Source organism: Vipera ursinii (assembly GCF_947247035.1).
Source record: "Vipera ursinii genome assembly, chromosome: 6".
Classification (NCBI taxonomy): domain Eukaryota; kingdom Metazoa; phylum Chordata; class Lepidosauria; order Squamata; family Viperidae; genus Vipera; species Vipera ursinii.
Window position 1 is genome coordinate 86,845,980 of NC_139515.1, and position 18,010 is coordinate 86,863,989.

The 18,010-nt window shown below is 44.1% G+C and overlaps 1 protein-coding gene across 2 annotated transcripts in view; it reads right to left on the bottom strand.

The window, feature by feature from the left end:
• The window catches only part of CHCHD3 (coiled-coil-helix-coiled-coil-helix domain containing 3), a 109,787-nt gene that overhangs the window by 73,436 nt on the left and 18,341 nt on the right, over positions 1 to 18,010 (bottom strand). For both annotated transcript variants that reach the window (XM_083366175.1, XM_083366176.1), the window contains exon 3: positions 8,748 to 8,829. In XM_083366175.1, coding sequence (XP_083222301.1) covers positions 8,748 to 8,829 — 82 coding nt within the window. The remainder of the gene's footprint in view (positions 1 to 8,747; positions 8,830 to 18,010) is intronic.

Genomic DNA, 18,010 nt, shown 5'->3' on the forward strand with positions numbered 1-18,010 from the left:
TTTAGAATATTAAAATATAGGAAACATTACAGGACCAGTGTATTCCATAAAATGGGAAGCACTGTAAAAAAAAAACCGCTGCCACGTAAAGGGGAGGGTTCTTTTAGATTTTTTTTTTAAAAAAAACATTTGGACCACATGGGCTTTTCTAAAGGTCTGCCTCCTGTCTTCCTTAGAAACAAAACAGTGTTCCAAAATCTCAGGGGCTGCCACATAAGAGGCGAAAACATACAAGGAACGGTTGCTGGAATTGGGCATGTCTAGTTTAATGGAGAGAAGGACGAGGGGGGACATGATAGCAGCCTTCCAGTATCTCAGGGGTTGCCCCAAAGAAGAGGCAGCCAAGCTATTCTCCAAAGCCCCTGAAGGCAGGTCAAGAAGCAACAGATGGAAACTCACCAAGGAGAGAAGCAACCTGGAACTAAGGAAAAACTTCCTGACAGTTAGAACAATTAACCAGTGGAACTACCTGCCTCCAGAAGTGGTGAATGCTCCAACACTGGAAGTCTTTAAGAAGAGACTGGACAGCCATTTGTCTGAAATAGTATAGGGTTTCCTGCCTGAGCAGGGGGTTGGACTAGATGACCTCCAAGGTCCCTTCCAACTTTATTATTATTATTATTATTATTATTATTATTATTATTATTATTATTATTATTATTATTATTATTATTATATTCTCCAAAGCACCCGAGGGCAGGACAAGAAGCAACGGATGGAAACTAATCAAGGACAGAAGCAACCTGGAACTAAGGAGAAACTTCCTGACATTGAGGACAATTAACCAGTGGAACAACCTGCCTCCAGAAGCTGTGAATGCTCCAACACTGGAAGTTTTTAAGAAGAGACTGGACAGCCATTTGTCTGAAATGGTCTAGGGTTTCCTGCCTGAGCGAGGGGTTGGACTAGATGACCTCCAAGGTTCCTTCCAACATCATCATCATCATCATCATCACAGAAATCCACAGCAGACATCACTGCCAATGTGCGTTGATTGATTGTACTTTTATCCTGCCACAATTACATATATATATATAAAAACCTTTAGCAGCTTATGCAGAACAAATAATACAAGTTAAAACGTGACCGGTGCCATCTGAAAAAGCTGCTGGCCGTAAATAAGTACATTAAAACAATCTTTAAAAAAAAAGAACATTTCTAATTCAGAGCAATTAACAGGGTTAGCCTTGAACTGCATACCCCAACGTATTTGTGGTTTCCAACACAGAATCGTCCAGCTTCACTAAGCTTGTTATGTTCCTAGGTCCCTTAGCCTATTATATGTATAGTCCTCAACTTACGACTGTAATGGATTCTGCCCAAGTCGTGACAGTCAAAAATTGAGCTGCCCGTGAGACCGCTCTAATTTTATGAGCTTTTTTTGTTGCAACGGTCGTTAAGCGAATGCTGCAGTCATTAAGCGAAGCCCTTTATTCACTAAGGGGCAGTTTTGCCAAAAAGAAGAGGAGGTATTTTGGTCGTAAAACCAGGTCATGTGACCACGGCTTGCTGCAAACTGCCCCAAATGTGGCCGCCTTGCTGAGCGCTCGGGATTCGATCACAGGACCGCCAAGGGGCCCCGACCATCGAAACTTCGGATCCAGGTGGTAAGTAGGCCAAAGATGGGTCTGTCGTAACTCTGAGTGGTTGCTAAGCAAGTGGTCGTAAGTCAAGGACTATTTACAAGGCACATGAATCAGAATTGGACAGAAGCCTACAGATCATCTGGCTGGGAGTGTCCAACCTGGGTAACTTGTAACAGCTGTGGACTTCAACTCCCAGAATTCCCAGGCAACCATGCCTTAAAATATAAGCCCTTTGATGGGTGACAGTCAGAAGGCAAAGACTGTCACGTATGCAAACCAATTTCCCCATGGTACACAAATACTTCTCTCCTCCACAAATACTCCATTTTTTATTTAGTGTATTTATTTCTTAACTGATATCCTGCCTTTATTATTTTTACAAATAGCTCCAGGAGGCAAAACTATCCCACACACCTTCCTCCCTCCTATATTCCCCACAACAGCAACCCTGTGAGGTGGGCTGGGATGAGAGAGATGGAGTGGCCCAAAGTCACTCAGCTGCCTTTCGCACCTAAGGCAGGTCTAGAACTCACCGTCTCCTGGAGATTGGGCCAAAGTCACCCAGCTGGCTTTCATGCCTAAGGCGGGACTAGAACTCACCGTCTCCTGGTGACTGGCCCAAAGTCACCCAGCTGGCTAGAACTCACTGTCTCCTGGTGATTGGGCCAAAGTCACCCAGCGGGCTGTCATGCCTCAGGCAGGACTAGAACTCACCGTCTCCTGGTGACTGGCCCAAAGTCACCCAGCTGGCTTTTGTGCCTGAGGCAGGACTAGAAATCACCGTCTCCTGGTGATTGGGCCAAAGTCACCCAGCTGGCTGTCATGTCTAAGGCAGGACTAGAACTCACCGTCTCCTGGTGACTGGCCCAAAGTCACCCAGCTGGCTTTCATGCCTGAGGCAGGACTAGAACTCACCGTCTCCTGGTGATTGGCCCAAAGTCACTCAGCTGCCTTTCGCACCTAAGGCAGGACTAGAACTCACCGTCTCCTGGTGATTGGCCCAAAGTCACTCAGACAGTTTTCATTCCTAAAGTAGGACTAGAACTCACAGCCGCCTGCTTTCTAGACTAGTGTCGTAATCACTAGAGCAAACCAGCTCTCTTCGATATGTTTATATACCACCTTTTCATCACCAAAGGTCTGTTTTGGAATGATATATTTTTATTTTTTATACTGTCCTGGAATTGTCACAGCCAGTTAAACGGAGGCAAAAACCATCCCTCAAAAGCTAGATAACCCCAAATTAATGTCGTCTGATTCAGACTCATTGTTTTTAAATAATTAGGATTTCAAAATACACCGGGGGGGGAATCAAGTTACCCGGCTCCCTTTTCATCCCGACCTCGTCAATCAGAAACAAGCCAGGTACCCGACGGGCGCTTTTAAAATATGGCGTGTACATCCAGTCGCTGATTCCGTGTGGCCAGCTAGCTATTTTTTCTTTTCGTTCTGATCTCCCGATATAAATCACAGTCAAAAGACGATGAGAGTCAAGAGGGACGCGGTTTAACCCAGATTCAATCTGTTCTTGAAAACTCTCTGCTCAAACATATTGAAAAGCATCTTTACACTTGACGGCAATTTACGAGAAAAGGACAATTTGGGGGGGGGGTTGTTTTGTTTCTCCCCCCCCCTCTCTCTCTTCTTTCTGGTATAAAAAGGAATAAAAATGCAGCTAGGTAATCCGTGTCACTGCATACGTGTGTCTGTGTGTGTGTTTTTAAAAAAACGAAACAACAACAAAAAACCCACACACACTTTTAAGGCTTTACAGTTTAATCATCAAGTCGTAAGAGATCCCTGAATGTCACCTTAAGTACTTTGGTAAAGCAGAAGAGCTAACGACTGCAAGGGAGAAAATTAAATTGTTAATGTTCGATAATAATAATAATAATAATAATAATAATAATAATAATAACAACAACAACAACAACAACAACAACAACAATAATAAAATAATAATAATAATAAATAATTAACAATAATAAATAATTAGTAATAATTAATAATAATAATAATAATAATAATAATAATAATAATAATAATAATATAACCAGCATCGTCTCCTGTTCCCCGCATTTGTAATGCAAAGTGCTCGAACTTGGAACAAAAATAAATAAATAAATAAATAAATAAATAAATAAATAAATAAATAAATAAATAAATAAATAAATAAGAGTTGATGCATGAGGCTTTTGACACGGAGAGCACACGCCGACCGTGGGGGGGGGGGAGAATGAGAGGTGGAGGGGGGAAAGGAGCTGGAATCTGCTCTCCCAGGTAAAACATTTAGCCTTGATGTCAAAGGTCAGGGGCTAAGAATAAGCCGACATCTGTCCCCCAGGTCAAAGAGCGTGACCTATGGACAGAGGAAGTCGGATGCAGAGTGAATGGTGGGCTGCATCCCGCCCACCCTTGCATATACCCGTTAGGAGACTGCCAGATGATCCGTGGTCAGCAGCCATGGGACGTGACCCCCGCGGAGGACTCGTTCAATGGGGGGGGGGGCGGGGAGTGTAAATAGTCTGGACGCCCGGGGTTACGAGGACACACCCGAGGCTTTCTCTGTGCAGTTTGATCAACCTGTCACCAGGCTGGGCAGATAAATATTCTCAACCTTGAAAAGTGGAAACGCCACCTCAACGATGCTGGGGGGGATGAGAGGAGAAGAAAGAAAAGAGGGCTGTGGGGGGTTAGGGTTAGGGAGGGGGGTTTGCGGAGAGGAGGAGGAGGACTGTGGGGTCCTTGGTGCTCTCTGAGCTTGGCTGTTTTCTTGCAGACGCTTCATGACCCAAGTAGGTGGCATCATCAGGGCTAGAAGGGAATGGCAGGAGGAGGAGGAGGAGGAGGAGGAGGAGGAGGAGGAGGAGGAGGAGGAGGAGGAGGAGGAGGAGGAGGAGGAGGAGGAGGAGGAGGAGGAGGAGCTCCTCTCTGACCTTGGTGGATTTCTTGCAGACATTTCATGACCCAACTAGCGAACAGCATCAGGGCTAGAAGGCAGTGGGGTTTATGGTGAGGAGGAGGAGGAGGAGCACTCTGATCTTGGTTTCCTTGCAGACGTTTCATGACCCAACCAGGGAACATCATCAGTGCTAGAAGGGAAGGGGGATTGTGGAGAGAGGAGGAGGAGGAGGAGGACAGTGCAGACGTTTCATGACCCAACTAGGGAACATCATCATTAGGACTATAAGGGAATGACAGGAGGAGGAGGAGGAGGAGGAGGACTCTGATCTTGGTTTTCTTGCAGACGTTTCATGACCCAACTAGGGAACATCATCAGGGCTAGAAGGCAGTGGGGTTTATGGTGGTGAGGAGTAGAAGGAGGAGGAGGAGGAGGAGGAGGAGGAGGAGGGAGGAGGAGGAGGAGGAGGAGGAGGAGAATTGTTTTTTTTTCTTGCAGATCTTTCATGACCCAAAACTGGCCAAATTTGCAAAACGCTGGTCTAGCATGTAATGCTGGGCATATTTTCAGATACCTCTAAAGGTATTCCTGTAAAAATGTCTGGCAAAGATAATAATAAGTGTACGCAGTGAACTTTGCAGCCCCATCCCTACACTGCACTATTCTAAGCCTAACGAACAACGCAGTGAACAAAATGTTAGCATTAATTGAACGCAAAGCCATAAAACTACTGAAAGTCAAGTCATTTGCTTCTGACAGAATCAAGCGGCTTTCATAAACAGGTGGAATTTATTGGAAAGCTTATCGAAGGAGAGAGAGAGGGAGGGAGACGGGAGAGGGGGAGAGAGAAAGAGAGAGAAATAGAAAGGGAGAAAGGGTGGGTGGGTGGGAGAGAGAGGGAGGGAGGGAGGAAGGAAGGAAGGAAGGAAGGAAGGAAGGAAGGAAGGAAGGAAGGAAGGAAGGAAGGAAGGAAGGAAGGAAGGAAGGAAGGAAGAGATGTATACCATCATTCCAAATTTTATGCATACCACCCACAGACGCTTTGGCTGAAACGCGCATACCCAGCAAACAAAACACCCTCAAAAAAGGGAAGCGTGACTGAATAATCTACTGTGAAAAAGAGAATTAGATCCACACAGAGCCTTTATAAAATGGCTGTCAAGAAATGAGGCTCTGTGTGTGTATGTGTGTGTGTGTGTGTGTGTGTGTGTGTGTGTAAAAAACCTCTGGTTAAATTTTGCAAAGTGCAAAATGGAGATAATCCCTGCAAATCTATTTTCCATGTCTGGGTTTTTTCCCTCCCTTTCTCTCTTGTACAAGCACAAAAGGTTGACTTTTAAAACCAGCCTTCGGAATCAAGCTGTTTAAACCCCAAAAGCCTGTGTAAATTTCTCTACTAGCTGAACATATCATAAGGATGCCAAAGCTGGGCAGAGTACGGCTCTACCAAGTTTCAATTCCTTCACTCCAATATCACTCCACAATGCTGAACAAAGAGCGAAGTTCATGCAAATATTTATTTCTCCGCTGAATTACAGCCTCCTTAAGGAGAGCTTCAAGATATTTCTTTGGTCCTGAATAATTACGAGCCAACCAAAGGCTTCAAGTCCTATGGGTCATGCTGTAGTTGTGAAATACGTTTCTTTAAAACAGGGGTGTCCAGCTTCGGCAACATTGAGGACTTTTAGACTTCAACTCCCAGAATTCCACAGCCAGCTTGGTTGGCTGTGGAATTCTGGGAGTTGAAGTCCACCACTCTTCAAGTTGGCTGGGGAATTCAAACATGGCTGGCCGGGAAATCCTGGGAGTTGAAGTCCACAAGTCTTCAAGTTGGCTGGGGAATTCAAACATGGCTAGCCAGGGAATTCTGGGAGTTGAAGTCCAGCAGTCTTCAAGTTGGCTGGAGAATTCAAACATGGATGGCCGGAGAATTCTGGGAGTTGAAGTCCACCAGTCTTCAAGTTGGCTGGGGAATTCAAACATGGCTGGCCAGAGAATTCTGGGAGTTGAAGTCCACCAGTCTTCAAGTTGAAGTCCACAACTCTTCAAGTTGGCTGGAGAATTCAAACATGGCTGGCCGGGAAATTCTGGGAGTTGAAGTCCACCAGTCTTCAAGTTGGCTGGAGAATTCAAACATGGCTGGCCAGGGAATTCTGGGAGTTGAAGTCCACCAGTCTTCAAGTTGAAGTCCACCAGTCTTCAAGTTGAAGTCCACCAGTCTTCAAGTTGGCTGGGGAATTCAAACATGGCTGGCCAGGGAATTCTGGGAGTTGAAGTCCACCAGTCTTCAAGTTGAAGTCCACCAGTCTTCAAGTTGAAGTCCACCAGTCTTCAAGTTGGCTGGGGAATTCAAACATGGCTGGCCAGGGAATTCTGGGAGTTGAAGTCCACCAGTCTTCAAGTTGAAGTCCACCAGTCTTCAAGTTGTCTGGGGTATTCAAACACGGCTGACCGGGCTTCTGGATCGCATTTCCCTCAGAGAATGGATCCCAGCAGGTGTGAATTCCATGGGGTCCTTGATGCTCTCTGAGCTTGCAGACGTTTCATGACCCAGCTGCGTAACATCATCAGTGTTGGCCTGAGTGTGGGGTCTGAACGTGAATACACAGAGAAGAGAAAATCTGGACAATCCTAGCAGCACGTCAGGATGGAGAAGAGACCCACCTAACTCATGGTTTCACACAATGGAGGTTCACAGTGTGCATTAAATAGAATAAAGCCTGAACAATAAGCCACCACCAACAGACACTGTCGAATGTTATTGGTACAGGAGGACTAATCAAAGGGCATAATAAATTGTTCCATTTTAAACTGCTAACATTAATTACATTAACGCGAACACAGAAAGAGTAAGCACATTTCCTCGTAAGAACCAAAAAAAATCAATTAAAACCAGCCATAATATTTCAAAGAGCTGTAATTTCAGCATAACACATAAATTTGTTTTATTCCTCAAAGAGGCATATTTTAGTCCGGTAAGGGGTTTTCAGTTCTGTTTATGTTCAATTTGGTATGACATTAGCTTAATTTAGATGGAAATCCTATAAACAACTTTCCTGGGTGTACGTTTCTCTGAAGCCTACCGGGACCGTTTGTTTAAACCTCTGTGGTTAATTCCATCATAATGCAGTGTTACAACAGAGACAAGCTATATTCACAGATGACTTGAGCGAACGCCAATTACAAGGTTCTTTAATAAATGCAAAATCAGGAGCTTGCGAAATGCATCTAAATGAAAGTCAAATAACGACGTCTTGTCGATTTTAAGATGCCCAAAACATTTCGGAAATCCACATCGCTGTGCAGACATGTTAAAAATGGCCTTCGCGAGTTCTCAGGTGAGCGCACAAAGGAATGTAAGAAAAACATCAGCTTGCTTTCAAAAAGTACGCAGGAAATTTTACTGATTTGATGTAATATAATAATAATATTAATGATGATGATTATGGAAGGGGTACACTAACCCAGGGGTCTTCAAACCTGGCTCTTTGATGACTTGTGGACCTCAACTCAGAAGAAGAAGAAGAAGAAGAAGAAGAAGAAGGAGAAGGAGAAGGAGAAGGAGAAGGAGAAGGAGAAGGAGAAGGAGAAGGAGAAGAAGAAGAAGAAGAAGAAGAAGAAGAAGAAGAAGAAGAAGAAGAAGAAGAAGAAGAAGAAGAAGAAGAAGAAGAAAAAGAAGAAGATGGAAGGGACCTTGGAGGTCTTCTAGTCCAACCCCCTGCTCTGGCAGGAAACCCTATGCCATTTCAGACAAATGGCTTTCCAGTTTCTTCTTAAAAACTTCCAGTGTTGGAGCATTCACCGCTTCTGGAGGCAAGTGTTTAAATTGTTCTAACTGTCAGGAAATGTCTCCTTAGTTCTGGATTGCTTCTTTGAGGTTAAGTCAAACCAGTAAAATTCTGAAGGTATTTTTTTTTAGTATGTAATGAAAGATCTTTGAAAACGAAGGGCAGAGATGCATGCTGGATGGCACTGTCAGGAATTATAAAAATTGTTTTCACCTCAGGTTTAACTTTCACGCATAGCAGCCAGCTTTTTTTAAAAAAAATGAAAAAAAGCTCCTTTTTCCAAAGGAAACAGCAGCGAAACCCCTCCAAAGTGGAGTGCACCAGCTGTGTTGGAATTCAAGCTCCCAAATTCCCAACCGTTTCCACTCATTTGCTTCTCTACTTTAAGGGCACCAATCGTTATTTCAATCCTTGAATCCAAAGTCAGGAAATTTCCCCACAAAACTGTGAAAATAATTGAAACGAATTTACCTTTTCTGAGCTTCAGCATCTCGCCTAGCTTGTTCCAAAGCCAATTCTTCAGCTATTCTTTGCTTTAGTTCTTCTTCGTTGACTGGAATTAAGAAATGGGGGGGGGAGAAAAACATAAATACGTGTTGCATGAAATCAGCTCAAGGGAACTGTCTTCTGTTCATCAATTTCGTTTTTGACTCATGCATCTTTGAGGGTGGATGGGTAGTTTAGAAATATATGGGAAGGAAGGAAGGAAGGAAGGAAGGAAGGAAGGAAGGAAGGAAGGAAGGAAGGAAGGAAGGAAGGAAGGGGAAAGAAAGAAGAAGGAAGGAAGGAAGGAAGGAAGGAAGGAAGGAAGGAAGGAAGAGAGAGAGAGAGAGAGAGAGAGAGAGAAAGGAAGGAAGGAAGGAAGGAAGGAAGGAAGGAAGGAAGGAAGGAAGGAAGGAAGGAAGAAAGAAAGAAAGAAAGAAAGAAAGAAAGAAAGAAAGAAAGAAAGAAAGAAAGAAAGAAAGAAAGGAAGGAAGGAAGGGAAAGAAAGAAAGGGGAAGGAAGGAAGGAAGGAAAGAAGGAAGGAAGAAAGAAAGAAAGAAAGAAAGAAAGAAAGAAAGAAAGAAAGAAAGAAAGAAAGAAAGAAAGAAAGAAAGAGGAAGGAAGGAAGGAAGAAGGAAAGAAAGAAAGAAAGAAAGAAAGAAAGAAAGAAAGAAAGAAAGAAAGAAAGAAAGAAAGAAACTTTGCTGTGAATTGGGCCTCCAGTAAACTGAATCAGGTCCCTGACTGCTATTATGGATATGAACTCCCAAGATTCATCTAAATCCATCACTTTGAAAGACCACTTTGTTTCCTGTATTTTAGCATTGGGCTCCACTTAAAAATCTAATCTCCTAGATAATGTAGGAGAAGGCACGGCAGAACCTGGAGGTGGAGTTAAAAGAGGGATCAGCCTAGCATCCCTACAAGCAAACTAAGTCCAATCCTCATTGACGGCCTTTGGCTTTTATCTAAGTCCAAGTTAGTTGAGAAGATTCCTACGCATGGGCTTTTAGCAATAAAGCAGTTTAACTGGACCTTCGTAAGCAGACCTGATCTTTCGCATCTGACCATACCTGAAAATCATTACGGTAAAGAATGTTTCTTTATGGGTGTTGTCAAATTCTGACTTAGAACACAGGGTGGAGTCCACTGAGGTATAGTATGGAGCAATAACTACATGGGAACTTTCTTCCATCAGACCTTTCTTAAGATTTTCTCAAGAGATGCCCTCTCCACACCTCTCTGGTCCAATATTTGAGGGGCTGCCACAAAGTAGAAGGGGGGGGGGCTCAACTAATATTTTAAAGCACCAGAAGGCAGGACTTAAAGCACCAGAAGGCAGGACAAGAAACAACAGATGGAAACTCATCAAGGAGAGAAACAACCTGGAACTAAGGAGAAACTTCCTAACAGTGAGGACAATGAACCAGTGGAACAGGAGTTGCCTTCAGAAATTGTGGGCACTCCATCACTGGAGATTTCTAAGAAGAGACTGGACAGTCATTTGTCTGAAATGATATAGGGACTCCTGCTTGAGGATGGGGCTGGACTAGAAGACCTCCAAGGTCCCTTCCAGCTTTCTTCTGACTGGTCTATAAAATCTTCACAAGCAGCTTTCTGGGAAGGCAGCAAAGTCAATAATAATAATAATAATAATAATAATAATAATAATAATAATAACAACAACAACAACAACAACAACAACAACAACAACAACTTGGAAGGGACCTTTGAGATCATCCAGTCCAACCCCCTGCTCAGGCAGGAAACCCTATACATTTCAGACCATCAGCTGTCCAGTCTCTTCTTAAAACACTTCCAGGGTTGGAGCATTCACCGCTTCTGGAGGCAGGTGGTTCCACTGGTTAATTGTTCTCACTGTCAGGAAATTTCATCCTTAGTTCTAGGTTGCTTCTCTCCTTGGTTAGTTTCCATCCGTTGCTTCTTGTCCTGCAAAACAATTTACCCTGCAATTGATCATTAGATTAATTTCACCTCTGGAGAGATATTTTAAATATTTCAAGACTCAGGTCTGGCACCTGACAACAGGCATACAATGCGTAACAATTAAGGTGTCTGCCGGTCTTTGCATCGAGGTTTTTTTAATGGGTCCTCTGTGTGTAAAAGATGGAGTGAAAAAGGCTAACGGCCGATTGAAACAATTCCTGAAAGACGATAAATACAATCTGGCTATAAAGACATGGCACATTTGACCTTAACAATCAATTGGGTTACATATTGATCAGCCCAGACTCTAATAGGAAATAACAACGAGGACGTAGATTGTTAAATAGAAATTCTATTACTCTAGATATATGGGACTGTTTCGGAATGAGACAGCCAAGAAAACAAAGTAAGGCCTAATCTTAGAAAATGGACTCGGGGATGAGATATATAACTCCGCCAATTTTATTTATCTGCCCACGTTTTTGCAAAAAAAAAAAAAAGGAAAAAGAAAGAAAAGGAAAAAGCAAATCGTTTCACTTAAATGGATGGGTTGAACATCTTAGCAGGCAATTCCTATTTAGCTGAGACAGATGCATCATGCAGAAATAAACCCTTAGGAAGTCAAACCCAGCACAATTACTCCGAGTCTAGTTAAGTTAAGGTCAGCCGCCTAGCGTGCGTGCTTAGCAGGAAACCTGATTTTTCTAATGACAGACTCTAAGGCTACCCCAGGCGCTCGCCAAGATGAACTGGAGGACACGACGGTGGACAGAACTGCCGATATTCACATTATCACTACGTCCAGATTAACGTCGAAAAGAACTAAAAAACGCCCGTTTGCTTAGATGATCCAACGTTAGGAACCGCCGAATGGACCACCTTACGCATCGAAGACACCTCTTGCTATCTCACAATGAAACAGGAAACAAGAAGGGACCTTGGAGGTCTTCTAGTCCAACCCCCTGCTCAGGCAGGAAACCCCCTAGACCATTTCCGACAGATGAACGCGGACGTGGTCAGGAGAGTGACGTCAAAACCCCCATCTCCACCTGAGGTTGCTTTTCCGTCATTCACCTAATTATACATTGGTCATAGGTTTGAGAACAGCGGCAGGTTCAGGCAGGAGATGGGTGAAACCCTATAATTAAGGTTTTTACAATGTAGGGCAAGGGTCACAAATTTTTATTTATTTATTTATTTTAATCCCATTTATATCCCGCCCTTCTCCGAAGACTCAGGGCGGCTTACAATCTAAAGCACAAATCAACGTGCTTAGCAATAGCCTTCATTCTATGTATATGCCTGCTTTATTAGGGCTTTCGCCTCCCCCCCAAGCGGCATTATTACAAAGTCAGCTTATTGCCCCCAACAATCTGGGTCCTCATTTTACCTACCTGGGAAGGATGGAAGGCTGAGTCAACCTTGAGCCTGGTGGGACTCGAACCTGCACTAATTGCAGGTAAAGGTGTACGTGACCCGAACAGAATTAAGAGAATTGGAAGGGACCTTGGAGGTCTTCTAGTCCAACCCCCTGCTCAAGCATTCCAGAAAAAAGGTGGTCCAGTCTCTTCTTAAAAACCTCCAGTGTTGGGGCATTCACAACTTCTGGAGGCAAGTTGTTCCACTGGTTAATTGTTCTCACTGTCAGGAAATTTCTCCTTTGCTTCTCCTACCCCTAAAGCTTGTTCAATGTTCTCTTGACTCAAGCCTCAACTAATGTCTCTCAACCTTAGCAAGTGAAAACCAGCCACCTTAAAGTTGCTACGGTCGAAAAACGCTGCTCTACACTATCCAGGTGGTCCTCGAGATACAAAGGGTCACTTAGCGGCCATTCAAGGTTACGACAGCCATAAAAGAGCCAAGGTTGCCTGCCCCTGTCCTAGGTTAATGCTACCAGCTCTAAGCTAGGTCCCCGTTATGCAGCAACCTAGCTTTCCTTGCTAATTCCAAAGGGCTTCATAGCCAAAAGGCCAGACCAGTAATTATGTTCCAAACCTGTTAGCTTTAAGCCTCGTGGACTTCAACTCTCAGAATTCCACATGGCTGGGTGGGGGATTCTGGGAGTTGAAGTCCACGAGTCTTAAAGTGGCCAACTTCGGAGACCCCCCGATTATGCCTTCTGCCAAAAAATGAATCTTCTCAGAAAAGGTTGTGTAAAAAAAGAAAGTCCACAGCCCTCTCCGGGACTCCGCAATTCACAATTGCGGGCTATGCGTTCAAATCAAACAACGTTGACCAAATATATTTAAGAGAAGTTAGTTGGAACAATACGCTCTGCCCCTGTGCGAAGGCAAATTTACTGTTAGCAGTGCTGGTTAATTTGCTCATTTAAATGACGGGCAAAAGGGACCGGGATTCTGATTTAACACAACTGGAGAGCTTTATTGCGGTCTAAAGTCATTTGGGTAAGAAAGCTCATTAAAATACTAGAGCTACTACACATCCGAATCGTTTATCACCTCTAGGGCATAATAAGTCTTCGGGATGGTGAACAAAAGAGGGGATAAAAGGAAGAAATGTTTTTTTTAAAAAAAAAAAATGCCAAACTGGAAAATCCTTCAGATAAAGCAACTTTAGTCCTGGGGTAAAAGGCAGCGCGGAAACCTAAATTAACTTTTGGTGAGAGGTTTGCTGGCTTTGCATAGCAAGCTTACCAACGGGCAACTGAACCGTGGCTTACTCAATTAACCTGATCATCAGAAGGAGGGCAGAGAAGAGCAACAACGACGATTAGGGGACTGGAGGCTAAAACATATAAGGAACAGTTGCTGGAATTGGGTATGTCTAGTTTAACAAAGAGAAGGACGAGGGGTGACATGATGGCAGTCTTCCAATATCTGAGAAGTTGCCCCAAAGAAGTAAGGGGTCAACCTATTCTCCAAAGCACCTGAAGGCAGGACAAGAAGCAACAGATGGAAACTCATCAAGGAAAGAACCAAACTAGAAATTTCCTAACAGTGAGAACAATTAATCTGTGGAACCACTTGCCTCCAGATGTTATGGGTGCTCCATCACTGGAGGATTTTAAGAAGAGACTGGAGAGCCACTTGTCTGAAATGAAATGGACTGGACTGGAGTAGAAAATGGAATGGAATGGAATGGAAAATAGGGAATAGAATAGAGTAGAGTAGAGTAGAGTAGAGTAGAGTAGAATAAAATAGAATAGAATGGAATGGAATGGAATGGAATGGAATGGAATGGAATGGAATGGAATGGAAGGGAAGAGAAGAGAAGAGAAGAGAAGAGAAGAGAAGAGAAGAGAAGAGAAGAGAAGAGAAGAGAATAATAAAATACAGAATAGAATAGAATAGAATAGAATAGAATAGAATAGAATAGAATAGAATAGAATAGAATAGAATAGAATAGAATAGAATAGAATAGAATAGAATAGGAATAGAGAATACAGCTGGAAGGGACCTTGGAGGTCTTCTAGTCCAGCCCTCTGCTCAAGCAGGAGAATTTTGTCTCTTCTTAAAAACCTCCAGTGAGGGAGCGCACACTATATCTGAAGGCAAGCTGGTTGATTGCCCTCAAGTTGTGGGTGCACCAACACTGGAAGTTTGTAAGAAGGGATTGGACAGCCGTGTGTCTGAAATGCTATAGGGTTTGCTGCCATAGCAGGGGGTTGGACTAGATGACCGCCAAGGTCCCTTCCAACTCTGTTATTCCATTACTCTGTAATCCGGGCCTGCCCAACCCAATGAGCCATAAAGTACCAAACTAAAATGGGTCTGGTTAATTTGATATGTCCTGTTTGGTCCTCGGCAAGAGGTAGTACTTTGTCAAACTCAGAAGCAAAGGAGAACTGTAGGTAGTCCTCGCTGTGACGACCGCGACTGAGCGCAAAATTTCCACTGCTAAGCGAGACAGGTGTTAAACGGGCTTTGCCCCATTTTTACGACCTCTCTTGCCCCCGTGGTTAAGCGAATCGCTGCAGAGTTGTTAAGTTAGTAACACGGTGGCTAAGGAAGTAAACCCGGCTTCGCCCGTTGACTTTGCTTGGCAGAAGGATGGCAAAGGGGTCACAGGACCCCGGGGAGGGTCATATGCAACCGTCATAAATAAGAGTCAGTTGCCAAGTGTCTCAGTTTTGATCCGCGTGACCATCTCAACCCTAAGCTCAAATAGTCTCTTCTGTTGGTTTCTACGAAGCACTGGGGGGATAAATTACCAAATCCAAAACAATGGCTATTTTTTTTTTCCATACCGGCATATTGCACGAGTCTCCTTACAAAATAAATGCAACGGGCAGCAAATTTTGGTGTTCTCTATTCGGTTGACCGTCTGACCATCCATCCATCGTCGTCATCAAGTTGGAAGGGACCTTTTAGGTCATCTAGTCCAACCCCCTGCTCAGGCAGGAAACCCTGTACCATTTCAGACAAACGGTTGTCCAGTCTCTTCTTAAAAACCTCCAGTGTTGGAGCACTCACCACCTCTGGAGGCAGGTTGTTCCACTGGTTAATTGTTCTAACTGTCAGGAAGTTTCTCCTTAGTTCCAGGTTGCTTCTCTCCTTGATGAGTTTCCATCCGTTGCTTCTTCTCCTGCCTTCAGGTGCTTTGGAGAATAGCTTGACTGCCTCTTCTTTGGGGCAGCCCCTGAGATATTGGAAGACTGCTATCATGTTCCCCCCTCGTCCTTCTCTTCATTAAACTAAAAGGTAAAGGTAAAGGTTCCTCCGCACATCCGTGCTAGTCGTTTCCAACTCTAAGGGCCGGTACTCATCTCCGTTTCAAAGCCGAAGAGCCAGCGCTTGTCCGAGGACCTCTCCGTGGTCATGTGGCCGGCATGACTGGACGCCAAAGGCGCACGGAACGCTGTTCCCTTCCCACCGTAGTGGTCCCTATTTTTCTACTTGCATTTTTATGTGCTTTCGAACTGCTAGGTTGGCAGAAGCTGGGACAAGTAACGGGCACTCACTCTGTTACGCGGCACTCGGGATTCGACCCGCCAAACTGCTGACCTTCTGATCGACAAGCTCAGCGTCCCAACCCACTGAGCCACCGCGTCCTTTTACCTTTCATTAAACTGGACATACGCAATTCCTGCAACCTTTTCTGATATGTTTTAGCCTCCAGTCCCCTGATCATCTCTGTTGCTCTTTGTTGCTACTTGTGGGCCCAAACCATAGCCAGAATCTTCCCTTGGTGCCTAAGCTTACAAATGTGCTTTAATTCGAAGTCCTTTCACCTTTCATTGAATACCAAACCATCGCATGCCGATTTTCTGATCTGCACTAGCAATAATGGAATCTTTAAAAAATTTTTTTTAAAAAAAACACACCAGTTAATCCAAATTCGTAAAATATATCACGGCTGTGTGTGTGTTCATCTTATTATATGCGTGTTTACGTAACATTATGTACAAAACATTCCGCAATTTACAAAACTGAAGAAAACGCTGTCTCGTCACTACATTAAATTGTTATTTAAAAAGCAAGTATCTCATTTCTAGGCCAGAGACCCACTGGCTAATTAATAAAGAACCCAATCTTGCAGTATTCCCTAGGTTGCGCGATTAACAAGCTCCTTTTTGTTCTCCGAAGAAAGACTGAAATAAAACTCTGTTTTAAGAGCCAGACCGTTGGTTTTTTGTCTTTTTTTTTTTGGGTCTTTCTCAGAGCAAGGAATCCCTCAGTAGCATTTGGAAAACCTAACAGTTTGTATACAGAGATAAAAACGTCAGAATAAAATAGTCCGCCGGGAAAGCAAGCTGGAGACACTTTGGAGAGTGACCTTGTTACACGCTTCCTGAATTTCTGAATTTCTGAGCAACAGGTCAGCCCGCCAGAGGACGGCTGTCAAAAATATTGCTCCTAACACAGATTCTGTTCAAAGCCAGGAAAAAATATATATATATTATTTCTTCACATTCATGCAAGCGGCCTTGTGAGTTAGTGGGGGGGGGAAATAAGAGAGAACTAAAATCATATTTGCACAGGGCTAGGAAAAGGAAGACAAGAAATCTCTAAACAGTACCTAATTTCTGGAGGAACACTTTGTTGTGAAATATCTGTAGTGTACCCACACACACACACACACACACACACACACACACACACAAACACAGCCCATCCTTCACTGGGGCTGGTGTCCCAAGAAATACTACTATGCTGGGTAATAATGGCTCACCGAGTGATCCTCAAGTTATGGCCAGGATGGAGCCTGCCCATCACAGTTGCAATTTGTAACAGTCATCAATCAGGTCACCCAAACGACAAACCCAATTTTATGACCTTTTTTTTTGATACTGGACTTCTTACAGAGGTCTTGAAAGATATTCAGGCGTCTATACCTACCAATGTCAGAATTGTGCAAACCATGGTTATCGTGATATTAAAAAAAAAAAAAGGTTGAGACTCTAGAAAGAGTGCAGAGAAGAGCAAAAAACGGGATTAGGAGACTGGAGGCGAACGGTTGCTGGAATTGGGAATGTCCAGTTTAATGAAGAGAAGGGGGACATGACAGCAGTCTTCCAATATCACAGGGGCTGCCCCAAAGAAGAGGCAGTCAAGCTATTCGCCAAAGCACCTGAAGGCAGGAGAAGAAGCAACAGATGGAAACTCACCAAGGAGAGAAGCAACCTGGAACTAAGGAGAAACTTCCTAACTGTGAGAACAATTAACCAGTGGAACAGAAGTTGTGGGTGCTCCATCAATGGAGGCTTTTTAAGAAGAGATTGGACAACCATTTGTCAGGAATGATATAGGGTTTCCTACTTGAGCAGGGGCTGGACTGGAAGACCTCCAATGTCCCTTCCAGCTCTATTCTGATTGATTGATTGATTGATTGATTGATATGGTAGGGTCTCCTGCTTGAGAAGGGGGTTGGACTGGAAGGCCTCCAAGGTCCCTTCCAGCTCTATTCTAATTGACTGACTGAAATGGTCTAGGGCAGGGATAGGCAACTTTGGCTCTTTTATGACTGGTGGACCTCAACTCCCAGAATTCCTGAGCCAGCCGTGCTGAGGGGAAAGGGAGAGGTTTCCAAGCTGAGCCAGGCTGGCTCAGGAATTCTGGGATTTGAAGTCCACCAGTCATGAAGGGGCCAAGGTTGCCTAGCCCTGGCCTAGGCCGGTTTATAACTCGTGGACTTCAACTCCCAGAATTCCAGAGCCAGCCAGGCTGAGGGGGAAAGGGAGAGGTTTCCAAGCTGAGCCAGCCTGGCTCAGGAATTCTGGGAGCTGAAGACCACCAGTCATGAAGGGGCCATAGATTCCCCCATGCTGGCTCAGGAATTCTGGGAGTTGAAGTCCAGGAGTCATAAAAGAGCCAAGGTTGCCTACCCCTGGTCTAGGGTGTCCT